Below are 18,545 nucleotides of genomic sequence, written 5' to 3' on the forward strand. Positions count from 1 at the left end.
ATTTGTGAGATTTGGTGCTATACGGTGATATCTTTGTGCTATATGGTGCTATATATGTTACTGGATATTCAATCTTATAATATGTGCATTTTGTGCGATTTTCTGAGCAAATGAGGCCAAATTGGCAAAAATCAGAAAAAAACTGGGCCGGCTGTGCCGACGGTGTCACCGTCGGCACAGGCCCGTAGCTGTGCCAAATGGCAGGGTCTGTGCCGACGGTGACACAGCCGGCCCAGTTTCGCGCGCGTTTCCAGTTCGAAAAGTCACCGTTTTGCCGCCAGTTCTGAAAAAAAAAAGGAAAACTGTGCCGACGGTTACACCGTCGGCACAGCTGGGGACGTTGACGGCGCCGGCGTGACGGCTGGTTGGCTCTGCCGACGATGGGGCGGCCGACGGCCACCGTCCAGCCGTCGGCGTACGACTGTGCCGACGGTGAACTGCTGTGCCGACGGTGCGCGCGCAGACCCCGACGCCTGCTGTGCCGACGGGGAGACGCCGACGGTGACCGTCGGCAGAGCCTGTGCCGACGGTGAACCTTATTGTGCCGACGGTGCGGGGCCGTCGGTGTAGCCGGTCGTCCCCGTAGTGTATGTTTGGGAGGCACCAGGGAACACAAATCGTTGGTAATCATTAGTTCCATCGGAGGCTAATTGAGACCGTCATGTTGCCCGTTGCTTCCATGACTTAGGTTGTTCATGTTTTTCATGGATTTCTATACAAGTTTGATGTAATAATGCACTTCTAAATATATGTGTATGGATTTTCCCAACTATATGCATGACTAATATAATGTTAACCGTATGGCTGGCTACTTCAGCTAATATGTGTATACTTTATGGCTGCTGCTATTAAATTACACTAAGTTCAAATAGAGAAAGTGTTCCAAATGGTCTGGAATAATATACGTCTCAACTCAATAAATATTGCAGGCGGTCTCGAATAATATCCGTCTGAGGACATCATCGTTGTTGAGACGGTCTGAAATTGTAGCCGTCTGAAGGGGTCCAGAATAGTTGCAACCGGTCTGGAAAAGAAACCGTCTCAGGGCATATGAAGATTTGAGACGATTGTTATTCATGCCCGTCTAAGGTTGCTGTCTTTGAGTTGGAATGAGAATCGTCTCAGGATGGCACGCTCGTAGAAATCGATGCTTTGAACCGGATAGCAGAGCCGTCTAAGGATTATAGACAAAAACATGCTCTAAGTAGCAGTTCCGTACTAGAGTGAGGCTTTGAGGGCGGTCGGTTCGATGTACATGCGGCTGGATGGAGTTTTGGTGTGGCAGATCCGGGTGAAAACCTTGGTTTCGGCAGTTGGCCAGTGCTAGTGATGGTGACATCATATGCATTTTTGAAGGAATCATCGAGCGAAGCTCCCATGGAACGGATGATGGTGTTGGTATTAAGCCGTTCCACCCTTAGGGGCATCATCTTGGAGAAGTGCATCGCCTCGAGGGACCAGAGGATAGTTTTGTGGTGCATCCGTGTTGTTTCTAGCGCATCGGCGATGAAGAGTCTCAGCTACCTGGCGTAATTGGGTCTCGGCAACAGACGAGTTATGTTGGAGGCGTGTAGGGTGGTGGCACTGTGTGGCGTCGTGGTGGCGTCGACGGAATGCCTAACAAGAGTAATGCGTAGATCACTGTTCTAAAGACGGGTTCGCGAGAGACGGCGACACCGGCTTCTCCACCCTGAGGGTGGGTAGGAATGTGCACCTGTTTTAAATGACGTGTGTAGGTGACAGATTAGGAACACGGCCCTAATCATGGCCACCCCTTTCATCAAGCTTTGTAGGTGTAGACTCATATGGCTAATTAAGAAGGTGACTTCGAGTTGATCAATCTATTATCTTGTAAGATTACGCTAAATAAGTAATGGAATAGGTTGTGTGCATTATTTTAATGCAGAGACCATATATACATCCTAAAGTTTTTTAAAAGGAAAAATAGAGCCTTTTACTTCTACTCGCCACACGAAGAGCTTGCTAGCGATAAAGAGGGACGGACGCCGATGCAACGGTGATGATGCCGAAAATTGCACCTACCACATCGTCATGGGACCAGAGCATGCCAACCGTGAAGACCATGCCAATCATGTAATGGCACCGACCTTTTGTCTGAGGTAGTGGAAAGCATGCAATCCTTAGTGGTTGGAGTCTTCTTCGTCCATGACAAAGCAGAATAGAGGCTCAAATGGTACCTTCAGCTACCCACACAACCTCTTGTTAATTGCCAAATGCACACATGGAACACGGAATATGTGTAAACATAATATTAGCTTGCATTATTATGTTTACACATATTCCGTGTTCCATGTGATAATTATGGTGTTATTAACGTGACACGCATATAAACAAAAACGAACATAACACACACATGAATACAAGATTTTAATACGGAAAAACCTTAACCACTGAGGTTACCTAGAAAAACTTTACTACCAGTAATATATCAGAGAGTGTTTACACAACGCCGTGGATTTTCCAACGAAGCAATTAACCCTAGCCAGCAGCTTACAAGATATTCATAAACCGAGATCATGATTTGTAACGCGGAGGGCTTAGTCCTTGCAAGGCACGACAATATGGGCTATCAGACTCCGTTTATTGGCCCAAGTTTCATGATGATGGGTCTCTCTCCACTCGTAAGAAGTTAGCCTCCTTTATAAACTTGGATCACATCATAACTCAGGGCATGTTCAACACAGGCCTAGTATTCTTGCTTCTCTCGTGGGTGACCAAATGGAGGAGACCAATATACCCTCCAATGTTTTTTTTAAAGAGGCAAAAGCTTTGCCTTTTATATTGATATGTAGAAGGAGCAAACATAGCACGGCCTAAGCTAACATAAAGGAAAAGATAACAACAAGAAAAACAGAAACAGAAGGCCTAAGAGGTGATCTCCGCGAGATGCTTTGCGCCGGCGAGGATCCAGTTCCTGCCCTCATCCTTTATCTTTTGCATCAGAGCCACATTCGTGGAGGCCTTGTTGTTGAAACTCTTGGGTTTCTTTCCTTCCAATGAGGGTAGCGGCGGATTGCAGACCCTTAGGGCAGGCGGAAGGCGATGCCGTGATGGTGTGCCACTACTGGAGAACCGTGTCCCTCCCGGTCCCCAGATCAAGGATGAGCGACGGGCAAGAGAGCAAGGAAGCGGCGTGCTGCCAAATCCTCTTGGAGAAGCGGCAATCGAAGAGGATGTGCATGGTGGTCTCAGGTTGACACCTACACAGCTGACAGGTCGGCTGGTGCGGCCAACCGCGGATTGCCAGGCGGTCGGAGGTTCCCAGCCTATTTTGCACCGCAAGCTAGGCGAAGAAGCGGCACTTAGGAGGCGCCCAGGCCTTCCAGACGTTAGATTCTCCGATGTTCAATTCTCCGTCCCTGATGCTCACCACGATCTTGGACTCGATCCTACTCGGCACCAACATTTATCTTGGGAGGTGAGCAAGCTATTCAACTTGGTATTTTTCATGCAGCTGCAGACATCAGTAAACAATTTATTTACTTGAGATGGGCAGTGCTTCTGAATCTCTCTATACACGATGCGATGATGAATGTAGAAATGTATATCTCCATATGCAGTGTGCTGGGGACGGTGTTAATTGTCGCGGGACTGTATGTCTTCCTCTGGGCCAAACTGCCAAAGGCAAGGAGCTGAAGCTCGCTGCTGTTGCTGCATCGACGGCTGAACAGAAGCAGAAGCACCGAGGTGGAGTATGATAACCTAGCATTAGGTAGCTAGCTAGCTACATGTCAGGGGGGCACCGCCCCCAGCTTTCAAAAAACTACTGAATGAATTCTTTTTTCGAATGAAAGTGTGATACTCTTTTTGTAGATCCTAAGTGCCATGGTTTTCAGCAAAGCTGGTATAATAGTCATGAACCGCGTGGCAAATGTTTGGTATTTAGTGATCTGGTATGTTCGGTCTTGCCATGGTTCAGTGTTTGTGATGAATAATTGATTTCTATTACTTAGTAGCTTCTGCTTGAATCTGGGGTTCAAAGCTAATGACTTTTGGGAGCATGGGTATGTCTAGTTATTAAAATGGATTGTCATTATGTGTGACAAACTGGGGTCGGTAAAGGTGTTCGAACTTGTTGGGTTCTGATGGTGTATGGGTCAATTAGAGTTATCTTGGTCATCATGAAGATGCACTGAACACAAAATCAAGTGAAAGTAGGGTCCCAAAATGCCCTGAACACAAGATCATGAAGATGCCCCAGAACACAAAATCACACCATTCATAGTCTACTGTAACGATCAGGTCTGATTACACTAGAAAATAAGAGGAGAAAACACACATCAAGGCAAACTGAGGAAAATAACACTAGAACAAAGTTCCAGTCACCTTACTTCAGTTTCAAGATTTAGCTTTATAGATTGAGAGATGTCCTGCAATGGTCTCAACATGATTGGAATTGTCCATCAGGAAAACATTAACTAGTTACTTAAGGAATGAATCACAGCATTCATAGAATCTTTGCTGTAACCATCAGGTCTGGTTACACTAGAAAAACAACACGGGAAAACACACATTATGGCTAACTGAGGAAAATAACACTAGAACGGAGATGCATCATTACATTTCCAAACATACTTTGAGTCACCTTACTTTCAGTTTCAAGAAATAGCTTCATAGATTGGGAGATGTCCTGCAATGGTGTCTCTCATCACTTTGCCTATAGGATTCTCTTGCTTGCATTTCTTTATGTTATAGCCGGTATCATGATGGTCTGGAAGTTGAATATGCGGAAGCAGTTCATCTTTGCGATCCAGAATTATATTGTGAAGCAGACAACACACAAGAATGATACTCGGTAACTTATCTTTAGCAGGCCTCCAAATGACTTTGTCCAAGATCCTCCAGGAGCCTTTCAGGCGTGCCAAGGCTCTCGTTCCAAGCATCTTTGCATCTTTTTGACGGGCATTAAAGTTGACCATCGGGGTAGATAGATTTTTACCTTGGAATGGAGTCATAAGCCACGGGAGCAGAGGATAACAGATGTCACCAACAATGAATTCCCTTATTTCTGCATCGTCCCCTGAAACTCGGACAGGACCATTCAAGCGATTCCCAGCCTCACAGAGCTTGTACAACCCAGAGTATTCCAACAGGCGTGAGACTGTCAGACCGCCGGGCCAACCAGTGACAATATCAATAAATCTCATCTCGTCGTCGACAACCCCTTGCAGGAACATACTGTAGTTCTTCGCAGGGTCGCACCAGTCTTCAGATGAGTCAACAGCAGGAAGCGTCATGGTAATGTGTGTGGCATCAATGGCACCACAACAATTCGGCAGACCAGACACAGCCTCCAACCTAGCTTTGATGTCCTCCATCCTGTTCTGGTCCGGCCACACCAAATGATGCCGAGCCCTGTCTTCCATTGACTCGATAAACCTCCATGTCACCTGCGAAACAGTAGACTGCCCCACACCAAAAGAAGCTCCAATGTTCACCTGCGGATCCCCAGATGCCAGCCTCCTCATGGCAATTGCTACTTGCTTCTCCACACTAAGCAGTCTCCCCTCAATGTTTATAAGCCCAGACGGCGGCATCGATATCAAATCATCCCGTACAATCGAGCAGATGTAGTCAAAGGTCGTCCTGGATGTCGTGAAGAAGTACCTGAATGCTTCCTCCTCGTCTGAAGGCACTGCCGCACTACCACCTGTCCATCAGAATGAACGAAAATTCATTAGTCTACAGCAACGTTTTGGGTACTGGTAAAAACGGTCCAGTCAGACCCCCGATTCCTCGTTTTGGTCCGGATTTGAGCCTATTTTCGTCCGGACTCCCCATGCCATCCTCGGTTTCCCGGGGACTCCGGATGGATGAAAACAAGTCGTCCCCATCGTCAGTGGCCATTAGCGAAATAATTACCACGCCCACGCCCACGCTCGCCGCCGGGGCCGCACTCCGGTGCTGCCCCTTGCCCCGCGCGCCGCCGCCCGCCCCTGGCCCCACGCTCCAACTCCCGCCACTGGCCCAGTGCGCCGCCGCCCGCCCTTGCCTCGTGCGCCGTCGCCGCAGCCACCTGCGCGCCGCCGGTCTTGGTCCTGCGCGCCGCCGCTGCCGAGCGTGAGGACGGACTGGTCCTCCTCGTTGGGCGTGCACACGATGCCGGCGGCGTCGTCCCAGGAGTCGAAGAAGCGCGAGCCCGGGAGGTCCATGCGCGTGGCATCGAGGTGAGATCGGAGAAAGACGACACGTGGCAGCGAAGAGGAGGCTTGGGCGAGGCACGGCTGGGAAAACCCTCCTCCACAGTGCAAAAATTCATCCGGATTAGGTTCATCCGGACGGAAATTTGGCCCCGGGGAGCTCCAACGAGTGAAGATGCTCTTACTAGAGGTAACTGGTCAAATAGCAGGCGACATTCTCAAACAAAATTTGAATTGAAAACTCGGAAATGTCTAAACATTTTGATTATAATGTTTAGAGGAGGAGGAAGGTACTGTTTCAAATGAATGAGTTGGCGCATGTGGTTATAGCATAAGGGGAACACGTACGGTTTAGATTGGATTAACCGACCAGCCTAAATACAGATGGAGTGAGCTTTTTTGCAAGATAAACTTATTTGCCAGCTGGGAAATCCGGTAACCACATTTCACTTGGTAACCAAATCTGGGTCTAAGTACCAAAAAAGATTGAGGTAGGGCAAACTCGGGAGTGGTGTTTCGGAACATGGGAGCATATGTTCCCTCTATTTTGAAATGCATCTTACACATATTTTAAAGTTAAAAAAATTGAAATAAAAAATTCGCATGTAAATCTTCTCGTGCTATACGCTTACAAAGTTGTTTCATAAAAAATCGACTTATCATGTGACGTGTGTAAAAAAGACAAAACTCGGTGCTGAAAATAATGGTTTTCACAAGATAAGTTTTCTCTTTTTTATATAGATCACAAAAAATATTGGTTTTTCGTGAACCTTGACGAACGAACATATATTATGAAGATGTATGTAAAATTTTTTGTTAGATTTTTTCGACATTTTGAAATATGATTTTTTGGTAGAGGGTGCATAGGAACCCGGGAGCCGAATTGAATTTCCGGGCAAACTCTAAAGGAGAAGTTAGAAAATACGGATATAATTAATGTTGGGTGTAATTAGCTACACGTACACTATTAAAATATTTACAATATGATAAATCAAATAGTTGTCTGTATCTGCTATGCATAGCTGAAATTAGATGAACTAGGCTGATTTGGGTGTTCAAAGTTTCAAAATTTGCCAACATAAAAAATGAATAACTGAATTTTATACAAGTCTAGAACAGTGTCAGATTATTTCCACGACCTAACAAAAAACAGATGAGTAAATATTATCTACACCAATGGCATTATCATAACAAAAATGAACGCTACACAGGTATGTGTTTCTTACCAAAACGAGATCAGCTGAAGTACACACGGATTATGACCGAGATGAATCAAAATCAAGGAAAAAAATAGCGCGCTATAACAAAATAGCGTCGGCCGAAAAATACGCTATTAGCATGCTATAGCGCGCTAATAGTATGCTATAGCGCCGAAATAATGTAGCACGGACTGTCTAGAAACGCTATAGCGTGCTATTAGCGCCGAAATAGCGCGCTAATAGCACGCTATAGCGTGCTATAGCGCCGAAATAATGTAGCACGGGCTGTCTAGAAACGCTATGGCGTGCTATTAGCGCCGAAATAGCGCGCTATTTTTTCCATGGATCAAAATACAGAACTGCCAGGTAGGTTGGTAGCTGAGAAAGCTTTTTTTTTCATTGATTTGCAACGACAACCCGAAGAAGAAACATGTACTAGCACAAAGCATGTGCATTGCTACGACAACATATTAAATCAAATGGACATCATTTCGTAGTTAAATCAGAAAATTGATTGAATCCAAATGGTATGGAGGCTATGATTGACTTTTCATTTGTACCACGTATTAGTGTAAATCATAAACCATCAATTTCTGTAATAGTGTGTACATTGATAAATAATGTTGTAATTTCAAGAAATTTTGTTTTTTTATCGAAAAAAGGAAATTGTGCTTTACTTTTTTCGAAAAGGTGCTTTAATAACACTATAGTGGCTATTAAGCACACGAAAGGAGTTAATAGTCCACTCTCTCTCCAAATACAGATCAATCAAGGAGAAGTTTATGATAAATCTATAAGTTTATTCATGAACGTGGACAATATGCAGAGCTTCCACATATTATAAAGAAGTTATTTCATCAGATCTACATGTGAACTAATCAAAAGCACCCACGGCTACCTTTCCCTCATTAAAGATGCACATGTTAAGCGTAGTACCATCATAACAAAAAAAGTTCAGTCGTCCTATGCAAACCACGTTATGTTTCTCACTGTTTTGGTGTTCTCCTATCACTACAATTGGCTTTTGAGGGAGTAAAGGAGCCGCAAAACTGATTCCTTCAATAGCATTTCCCCTTGAAGATCAGTATCGACACAGCAACAGGAATTTATCAGAGGGGGAAAAGGAGCCTCATGTTTGCACATAAATAGCAAAATTCAGAACCTTCAACACAACAGGCAAAACGGGTTCCTTCAACAGCATTGCCCCGGAATATGAGCGTGGGCACAGCAGTTCAAATTTATCAAACGTTCATAGGCCTGAACTACACCAATATGTGAGGCGTGCATAGGGCCGGTGGAGAAACAGTCCGGTGCCGGAGGCCTGGCCAGGCGGCGAGTGCGAGCGCGATGATTTCTGAGGTCTGGGTTATTTTCCTGGTTCATCGCCAAGGGATGCCGATTGATTTCCAACTAACGGATGGGCTAAAACAAAAAACCTCACGACGTACATGGAGGCGGAGAATCAGTCCACTGCTACAGGCCCAATCAGGCGGTGAGCACGAGCACGATGCTTTCTGAGGTCGGTGTTCTTTTCCTGGTTCACTGCCAGGGACTGCCGGTTGATTCTGTTGATTTTCAACTGACGGATGGACTAAAACGAAAACCTCATGACGTACACGGCGGCAGAGAACCAGTCCGGTGCCGGAGGCCCGGTCAGGTGGCGAGCATGATGCTTTTCCTAGTTCATCGCAATGGACTGCCGGTTGGTTTCCAACTAAGGATGGGCTAAAACGAAAACCTCACGATGTACACGTCATACCGATCCTAATTTAATACTACTCCATTTCAATGAATAAGATTTTTATTTTTTCCTCCAGATTTCATAGCATGGGGAGTGACCAAGCATGGATACTTCACTGTACGGTCTGCCTATCACCTACAGTGGCGTCACCAATTTTGTCCTAATGCAGTATTGATGGCTAATGCAGGGAGCTCGATCACGAACCCTGTTTGGAAAACCCTCTGGAAATTAAAGGTGTACCGGGCAAGGTGATAATATCCCTGTGGAGAGCTTTGCATGGTATCTTACCGTTGAAAAGCATCCTAGCTAATCGACACATAGGAACAAGTGGAGAGTGCCCAATCTGCCACCAAGGGGCTGAAGATATTTTGCACCTGATCTTTCAGTGTGACACGGTCAGGGAGCTATGGGCTAAGCTCGGCCTCGAGAACATTATCTCAAATGCTATCGTGGTGTGGCTAGAGCTGGATCAACAGTCTTGGAACATCTTTTACGCATGCAAGACAACTCCATTCCAGGATTCGATCTAATAACACTCAAAGAGACAATCTCGGTGACGGCTTTGTATTTGTGGTGGATCCGATGTCGACGAACTAATAACGAGGATTTTCTCCCGCTGTTTAAGTGTAATTTATCTATCCTTTCCATCACAACTAACGCAATCAAGGCAGACAAGCAGGTACTATTGCAAATAAAAAAAATGTGCTAGACTAATCCCAAGATCCATGAAGCTGAATGTGGACGCTGCGTACTTTCGCCGACGACAGAGCAGCTGTTGGAGCTGTCCTCCGGGGCTGTGTAGGAATGTTCGTAACAGCTAAGTGTGTCTTGTTATCGCATGTGAATTCTTTTACATTAACAGAAGCTATGGCCATGAAGGAAGGACTTAAAATGGCAGAGGAGTTCGGAGTTCACATAATTGTTGCTGAACCCGATTCACTACAGACGATCCAAGCCGGTTATGGGAGAGGAAAGGCGGTGAACCGAATCAACTGTCATTTATGTGGATTGCATACGTGGATCATGTCTCTTAGATTGGTGAAGTCTCTTTCCAACATTGCCCAGGAGAAGCCAACCAAGTAACCAATGAAATTGCTAAGTTTAGTTTTTCTTAATAAAGTTTCGTGTAATTTGGTCGATGATCCTTCTAGTTTCATTCTTAGCAAACTCACTAAGAATGTAACTAATACTTGAACTTGGAGGCGCACTCTTTTACTTAACATGGTACCTAAGGGGGTTGTAAGGTTTTTAATGAGGCGACTTACTTTTTTACCTAAAAAAGGTTTCTATTTTTTTGAAAATTAAAACTATGTAAAATTTGAACAAATTTTTAAAATGAATTACTAACGTATACATTACAAAATTAATATCGTTAGATACATCATGAAGGCATTGTTTGGAAACTTGGACTTTTTTGAGGATGAAAATCTAAGATTTTCGATCGGACGACGGCTACACTTGTGCATTATTTCCTTCTTAAAGATGTTGCTTTTGGATAATCTCATTTGAAGTCCGACCAGGTGTTATCTTAGGTGGTTGTTAGAGTGCCATTGTTCCGAGTGACTCAACAACGGGGCCTTTGTTTTATTTTATTTTTATTTTTTTCTTGGTTGCGTGCATCATTGATATCTTTTAACATCTTGTAGGCGTAGAGACGGGGTGTACTTGCTACCTTCACGATATTTACATATTCCCTTTATGAGAAATGATACATCACTAGCGTACATTCATATGATATCTATATAATATTATAATTATTAATATTTTTTGAGGAGGACTAGGACGCGCATGCGGGATGGCGCTTGCGGGATAGCGAGCGGAACCGCTCCGTGCTTGACACGTGGCTGTGCAGCAACAACATGTCCCTCCGTCCAACTACCCACCATTTAAACGGTCTGTACGTCTACTTACCCCGCGTCATTAAAAAAGAGAAAAAAATAGTACACCGCGACAAAGCACTGCCTGAACATCGCGCGGTGCAAAAAATGTCAAGGCAGTCCAACGTGATAAAAAAAGACAGTGCGTGAGCAATGCAGTGCCAGGACACCGCACGGTGCAAAAATAACCCAAAGCAGTGCAAAGCCGTACAAAAGGGCAGTGCACGGGCGGTGCACTCCTAGAATCCTGTGCGGTGCAAAGCGATCCAAGGCAGTGCAACGCCGTACAACAAGGCAGTACACGGGCGATGCACTTCGACGCGCGGTGCCAAAGCGATTCAAGGCAGTGCAATGCCGTCGAATAAGGCAGTGCATGGGCAGTGCAACATGGTACAAAAAAGGAAAATGCACGGATGATGCACTACTAGGATACCGGATGGTGCAAATGGATCCAAGGCAATGCAACATGGTACAACAAAGCAGTGCATGGCGGTGCACTTCCACGACACTGTGTGGTGCAAAAACGACCCAAGACAGTGTAATGTCGTACAACAAAGCAGTGCACGGCCGTGCACTTCCACGATATTGTGTGGTGCAAAAGCGACCCAAGGCAGTGTAACACCGTACAACAAAGCAGTGCACGGTTCCAGGACACCGCACGGTGTAAAAGCGACCCAAGGCAGTGCAACGCCGTACAACAAAGCAGTGCACGGTTCTGGTAGGACACCGCGCGGTGCAAAGCGTTCCAAGGCAGTGCAAATTGATACAATAATGCAGTGCACGATGGTGCACTTCCACGACACTGTGCGGTGCAAAAGCGACCCAAGGCAGTGCAACGGAGGCATGAAAGGCAGTTCAAAAAAAAGTTCATCCAAACCTATCAAGATGGGATCTAGTTTTGTAGATCTCGACGCGACTAGCACAACTATGAAAACGTAACTTTATTTGGATACTCGACTTGCTAGATATTCAGTTTTCATATTCGAATCTTCGGAATAAAGAGAAAAGCCACGCAGCGACCTACTCCGCGCCCGCCACGTGTCGCGCTGGGATGATCCGCAGGGGGCTTCCAATGCACCAGGTCACGCCACTTGTCAGAGCGCGCCCCGAAGCCGAGCGCCCTCCCCTAAAGGGCGCTATTTTTTTCTAGTAAAAACGATATTTTTTCTAAAAGATTGGTCAAACAATAACTAGCTACTTTAAAAAAATCTTATTCACTAAAATGGAGAGGGTGCTAGGGCGATTTTGGTTCCTCCCGAAGTGATTTCCCCCACGCATGGAGAAGAAATCAGCCCGTTTTATTGGCTTGCATGCACCTTTTCCCTGCATCGCATGAGTTTTAGAGCAGCCTAAATGCTAGCGAGCGCTACGATGCCCTCTCCTATGCATGCGTTGGGAAGCACGGAGGGACATTCGCGCTAACTTTCCCACTCCACTCCCCTCAATGCCCAAACTATTCTCTCACCTCCTATGCACCTCCTCCCACCATGGTCGGCATTCCGCCACCCCCACCTCTGTTGCGGAATCCCCTCGCCGTGCGCGAGCTGGGAAGTGAACTAGATCCAAATGTTGGGTACGGGAAACGAGTTCGATTTTGTGAAAGTTTTGAGAGCTCCGTCACTGGTCAGCTGGGGGCGCGCGTGAAACAGGCTACGCCTATGATGGGCTCATCGGAGGCCGGGACCTCAAGTGCGGCTGCGGGGAAGCCACCGACTTTCGTTGTGCCAACCCATGCCGAGATGGCGGGGATTTTTCCACCTACGGTGCCGCGCCCCCCATCCGTGCTGCGATAGATTCCGTCCATGACTGCGGGAGCCTCATCGCACGCTCATGGGTCATCATCGGTGGCTACGGCACCGAATTTCTCCACTGTAAATCCTCGGTCTTCTAGATTGGGTATGCGGTTAGGATTTTCTTAGGGAGGTTACCAGCAGATAAATTTCGGCTCTCTGGTGTCCGTACAGCCTTATAATTGCTTCTTTCCAACTATACATACTTGATCCGATGTAGGTTCGCATGAATAAGGTTTGATTGGAGTTGGATTCGATTTTCCCCAATTTGGGATCGTATTTTGTGCGCATGTTACATCGGTGCATGCTCCCAATTGGGAATGTGTAATTTGTTGAGCATTGTCATGCCGATGCATTGCAGAGCATGCTCATAGTGATGTTGTTGCTTGATCTAACCATTGAACTCCAACGTCATGGACATGAACTGGTTGGCATCAACATGCTCCGCATTGGGATGCACATGATCCTTCTCTGTACCTTGTCATCCTGAATTGTGCATTTGTTCTTTTGAGTGTGCACTTACTTGTTTGTCCATCTGCTGACAAGGTCGTCAAGTTGGAGTGCGACATGGTGGGGAGGGGCTAGCATCGTCCACCTGGGTACCAGGACAAGCTGCCGCTCAATAGGTGGACTCAAGCGCTCAAGCCGGTGCTGCCAGGAAGGATGAATGTTGTTGTGCAGCCACCGCCCACCCTAGCCAATTCTACGTTCAACTGGACATGAACGGCTTACACATGCTCGTCGTTCCACCAACGTTGTAGGACGGCTTGACGGACTAGATGAAGATCCCTCTGGCGCGCAAAGTGGCCATCTCCGCCTACTGGTGGTGTGACGAGTGGGTGCATGTCGCTTATCACGGGCGGCAGGTGGTGGTGCTGGGGAGGAACTGGTCGGCGGTCGTCTTCTAGTATGACCTAGAGCGCGGCGATGTGCTGGAGTTCAAGAACATGGCATTCGGCCTAAAGATGACCATCTACAAGCACAATAGCTCCAGCGCCAACATCTACGTGTGTCCTAACCACGACTAGTCGGCGGCCTACCGATTTATGTGTCTATATCTGTCTATCTATCTATATTTGTAGTAGTAAGCGTGAGACAATGATGAACATGCATGTTGATGTAGTGGATTTTGATCTGGGGTTATATCCTAGTTGTTCCAGAAGCTTTGTAAGCCTCAGGTAGCTATTGATCAGGGGTGACCCTGATTGTGGATCGACGCAGGTGTACATGAAACCTGCTTACTAGTTTGTTGTTGTCAAAGTTAATGTGTCATGTGTGATCATAGTTGTTAATGGGTAATATCACCAAGTTTGAAGTAACCATAAGCTAGTTTTAGCACATAACCAAACTCCTTTTTTTTTACCCTGTAGCTACTAGATTTGTAACCGGTGCGGACTATCAAACATTGGACTGAAACTGCACGGAAACACCATGTTATCGACCAAAGGAAGTGGGCAAATAGGTCCAGCGTCGGTTTTCACTGAGACAGCATTTGGTAAGCCAAATCGGGGAAAAACCATGCGAGAAATTAAACAGCCTCATAGATTGAAAGCCACATTATTACGAAAAATCTACAACTGGATCCATAGGTATTTGGGACCTGGACTCCTTGGGGCTGAAGAAGTGCCACCGGCCGCCGCATCGCCCCTTGTTGCCGGCGTCGCCGATCTGGCTGTCCGCCTACACCCGCAGCTGCGCTCCTCTAGCCGCTAGGGTTCCTGCCTAATTCGTTCTCCTCGTTTCAGTTTGCCGCTGGAAAAGCGTTCATTGTTCGTTCGTCGAGTCACAGACAGTGGGTCGTTGGTTCAGCTCCCAGTCAATCGAGCGGCACCAGGCACAAGCGCACAGGGCACAGTTGCACAACCTAGTCGGCCCAAAAAGGCCTAGTAGCCAGCCCATCTCTCTCCCTTCTCCTTTCTTCTCCAAACGCGCTGGACGCAAACAAACTCCTCGCCGGACAAACGCCGCTGATCGGCCGATGCGGTGGACGCATACATATACAATTCGTTTTGGCAAAAATCAAGGTACGGTGGCCGCCCTACCTCCCCCTACTGGGTCCTCCGCCTCCAAGATCCGTCTCAACAGTACTGCAGTCTGCAGTGCAAGGTCACAGTCCGCACAAGATTCATATCTACAAGATTCGTCCATCCAGCAAAAGAAAGCTGCCCACCCCAAATCTGGGCAGAGTATACACACAAACAAATACTACTAATAGGCTGCCGATTGGCCTGACGAATGAAGCAACACAAGAGAAAGGAACAGTCTGGGTTTTGGGGAGATGAAAGACGAGGATTTGGGAGGTGTATACCTGACTCGCGCTGCTTGCTGAGGAAGGCGTCCCACCACTCCGTGTCAGGACCGCGGAGGTCGGGCCGGCGCGCCACCAGTGTGCCCCTGGACTTGCCTCTCTCCTTGCTGGGGCCCTTGGTCTTAGCTTTCTTGGAGCCCCTGATCTTCCGCTTGCCCTTCTTGGGCTTCTTCCCCGTGGCCATCGCCCGACCCATCTCCTACCTCTCGCTGTCTACTGCTGTTTCCTCCCCTTATTGCTCGTGTCCAGCGGCTTACTCTCGGCTGCCTTGGGCATCCATGGCGCTCCTAACAGAGACTGGCGAGTGGGTCTCTCCAGAGCAAAAACGCTAACAGGGTGGGACCATTTTATACCAGCTGGGGTCCACATCTGAATACCTTGATGCAAATGTTGTGGTTGTACATATCTTTCTCCCTTTATTATGGAAATAAATATTTCTTCCCTTATTTCCATCATGTTGATATATATTGCAATTAATAAGAAAATCACAATTGATCGCCCAACACGGAAGGTCTTTACGTCGTGGGATCCATCGTAAATTTTTCGATACGCAACCGCAAATGCTCATTATGAACCACCGACAAAAGCGCTAATGAGGAGTGGTCCTCGCTGCTCACCACGAGTTCAAGTGGTCGTCATGTATGGGTCCGCCTCCTCACGGAGAGGGCGCTAACATGGGTATCAACATGTTATCGTGGCCCAAAGCCACAACCATAGTCAGTTTAGATTTGTCGTTGTTGTGGATATATTTTATAGGTAAGTACTGGTGAACTAGGGTGGCCCACAAGATGTGTGGTTTTAAAGTCCACTAAGAGTTACCCGTCCACCAAGGATCAAGACGGGAGACCCAACTTATTGGGCTTAGCCCAAGACCGAACCAACTAGTAGTATAGCATTTGAAGACTCGAAGCACACGACTTGGCATACACTACCCGCTTGGGACTCTGTAACCCTAGCCGGTTAGGACTTACCTTATAAACTCTAGACCCGACCTAGTATATAAGCTGGCTCTCGGTTAGCCCAAAGGGAGAACCAATCTTGACATTACAATTCTATGAATTGTTTTCTTATAGTGGATTATACCACGAGTAGAGATCTCCCACTGCCGTGGATCTTGAACCTGGGTATACTATGCGTCTCGCCGCCCCGTACGCTAGGTTACACGCCCTCTCACTACAACATAGACCGCTTGCCTTAGCGGGTTTGAACACCAGAGCACGCGCATAAGCATCGTGCTCGCGCTGACCCGAGAAGAAAAGGACTCCACTAATATATGCTTCGGGGAAACTGCAAACAGGACATTTTTCAGGCGATCCATCATGGTACACCACGCGCTCTCATACGCAGCACGTCAATCGAAATGATTCGGTACATTGAAAAAACAATGCAAATAGTACTACCAAAATACCATAAGTGTGCTAATTATAACGTTTTGGGTAGATGTTTAAATGCACCAAATTAATCATAATGAACAATCCATAATCAAGTGATCTATTTCTTTAATTAGAAGATATTTTTCATATCATTTAAGATATAAATCATAATTAAGGTTAGAATTATTTTACACATCAACCAGTTTTAGAGTCTCAGGCAACTAAAAAGAAAAGAAAGAGAAAATAAACCCAAAGAGATAGATGGCGTAATATAGGATTAGGCCACAAATCTTACATTTCTCCATTTTTCCTAGGATAAGTGCAAAACCTAACTAAACCTATTCTTGAGAACTGATACGTCTCAAACGTATCTATAATTTCTTATGTTCCATGCTGCTTTTATGATGATACTCACATGTTTTATACATACTTTATGTCATATTTATGCATTTTCCGGCACTAACCTATTGACAAGATGCCGAAGAGCCAGTTGCTGTTTTCTGCTGTTTTTGGTTTCAGAAATCCTACAATGGAAATATTCTCGTAATTGGACGAAATCAACGCCCAGGGTCTTATTTTTCCACGAAGCCTCCAGAAGACCGAAAGGATTACGAAGTGGGGCGACGAGGCGCCGCCACACTAGGGCCGCGCGGCCCAAGGGAGGCCCGCGCCGCCCTAGCGTGTGGCCCCCTCGTCAGCCATCCGACTCTGCCCTTCCGCCTACTTAAAGCCTTCGTCGCGAAAACCCCTGTACCGAGAGCCACGATACGAAAAACCATCCAGAGACGTCGCCGCCGCCAATCCCATCTCGGGGGATTCAGGAGATCGCCTCCGGCACCCTGCCGGAGAGGAGAATCATCTCCCGGAGGACTCTTCATCGCCATGATCGCCTCCGGATTGATGTGTGAGTAGTTCACCCCTGGACTATGGGTCCATAACAGCAGCTAGATGGTTGTCTTCTCCTCATTGTGCTATCATTGTTGGATCTTGTGAGCTGCCTAACATGATCAAGATCATCTATTTGTAATGCTACATGTTGTGTTTGTTGGGATCCGATGAATATGGAATACTATGTTATGTTGATTATCAATCTATCATATATGTGTTGTTTATGATCTTGCATGCTCTCCATTGCTAGTAGAGGCTCTGGCCAAGTTGATACTTGTAACTCCAAGAGGGCGTATTTATGCTCGATAGTGGGTTCATGCCTCCATTTAATGCAGGACGGTGTGAGAAAGTTCTAAGGTTGTGGATGTGCTGTTGCCACTAGGGATAAAACATCAATGCTTTGTCTAAGGATATTTGTGTTGATTACATTACACACCATACTTAATGCAATTGTCTGTTGTTTGCAACTTAATACTAGAAGGGGTGCGGATGCTAACCTGAAGGTGGACTTTTTAGGCATAGATGCATGCTGGATAGCGATCTATGTACTTTGTCGTAATGCCCAATTGAATTTCACACTACTCATCATGATATGTATGTGCATTGTTATGCCCTCTTTATTTGTCAATTGCCCAACTGTAATTTATTCACCCAACATGCTATTTCTTATTGGGGCGACACCACTAGTGAACTGTGGACCCCGGTCCATTCTTTTACATCGAATACAATCTACTGCAAACATTGTTCTTTACTGTTCTTCGCATACAAACATTATTTTCCACACGATACATCTAATCCTTTGTTTACAGCAAGCCGGTGAGATTGATAACCTCACTGTTACGTTGGGGCAAAGTACTTTGATTGTGTTGTGCAGGTTCCACGTTGGCGCCGGAATCCCTGGTGTTGCGCCGCACTACACTCCGCCACCAACAACCTTCATGTGCTCCTTGACTCCTACTGGTTCGATAACCTTGGTTTCTTACTGAGGGAAAACTTGCTGCTGTACGCATCATACCTTCCTCTTGGGGTTCCCAACGGACGTGTGCTTTACGCGTATCAAGCTCTTTTTCTGGCGCCGTTGCCGGGGAGATCAAGACACGCTGCAAGGGGAGTCTCCCACTTCCAATCTCTTTACTTTGTTTTTGTCTTGCTCTACTTTATTTACTGTCTTGTTTGCGTTCTCTATATTAAAAACACAAAAAAAATAG

The 18,545-nt window shown here is 46.4% G+C and overlaps 1 protein-coding gene across 1 annotated transcript; it reads right to left on the bottom strand.

The window, feature by feature from the left end:
- Nucleotides 1-4,417: 4,417 nt before the first annotated feature.
- LOC127309702 (protein ANTAGONIST OF LIKE HETEROCHROMATIN PROTEIN 1) lies at nt 4,418-15,397 on the bottom strand. The gene is made up of 2 exons (XM_051340452.2): nt 15,077-15,397; nt 4,418-5,671 (listed from the first exon to the last, which is right to left on the bottom strand). The coding sequence occupies exons 1-2, from the start codon at nt 15,270-15,272 to the stop codon at nt 4,620-4,622; spliced, it is 1,248 nt and encodes a 415-aa protein (XP_051196412.1). The 5' UTR covers nt 15,273-15,397; the 3' UTR covers nt 4,418-4,619.
- Between the last annotated feature and the right edge of the window lie 3,148 nt (nt 15,398-18,545).

The sequence above is a fragment of the Lolium perenne genome, chromosome 6 (genome assembly GCF_019359855.2).
Source record: "Lolium perenne isolate Kyuss_39 chromosome 6, Kyuss_2.0, whole genome shotgun sequence".
NCBI classification, from domain to species: Eukaryota; Viridiplantae; Streptophyta; class Magnoliopsida; order Poales; family Poaceae; genus Lolium; species Lolium perenne.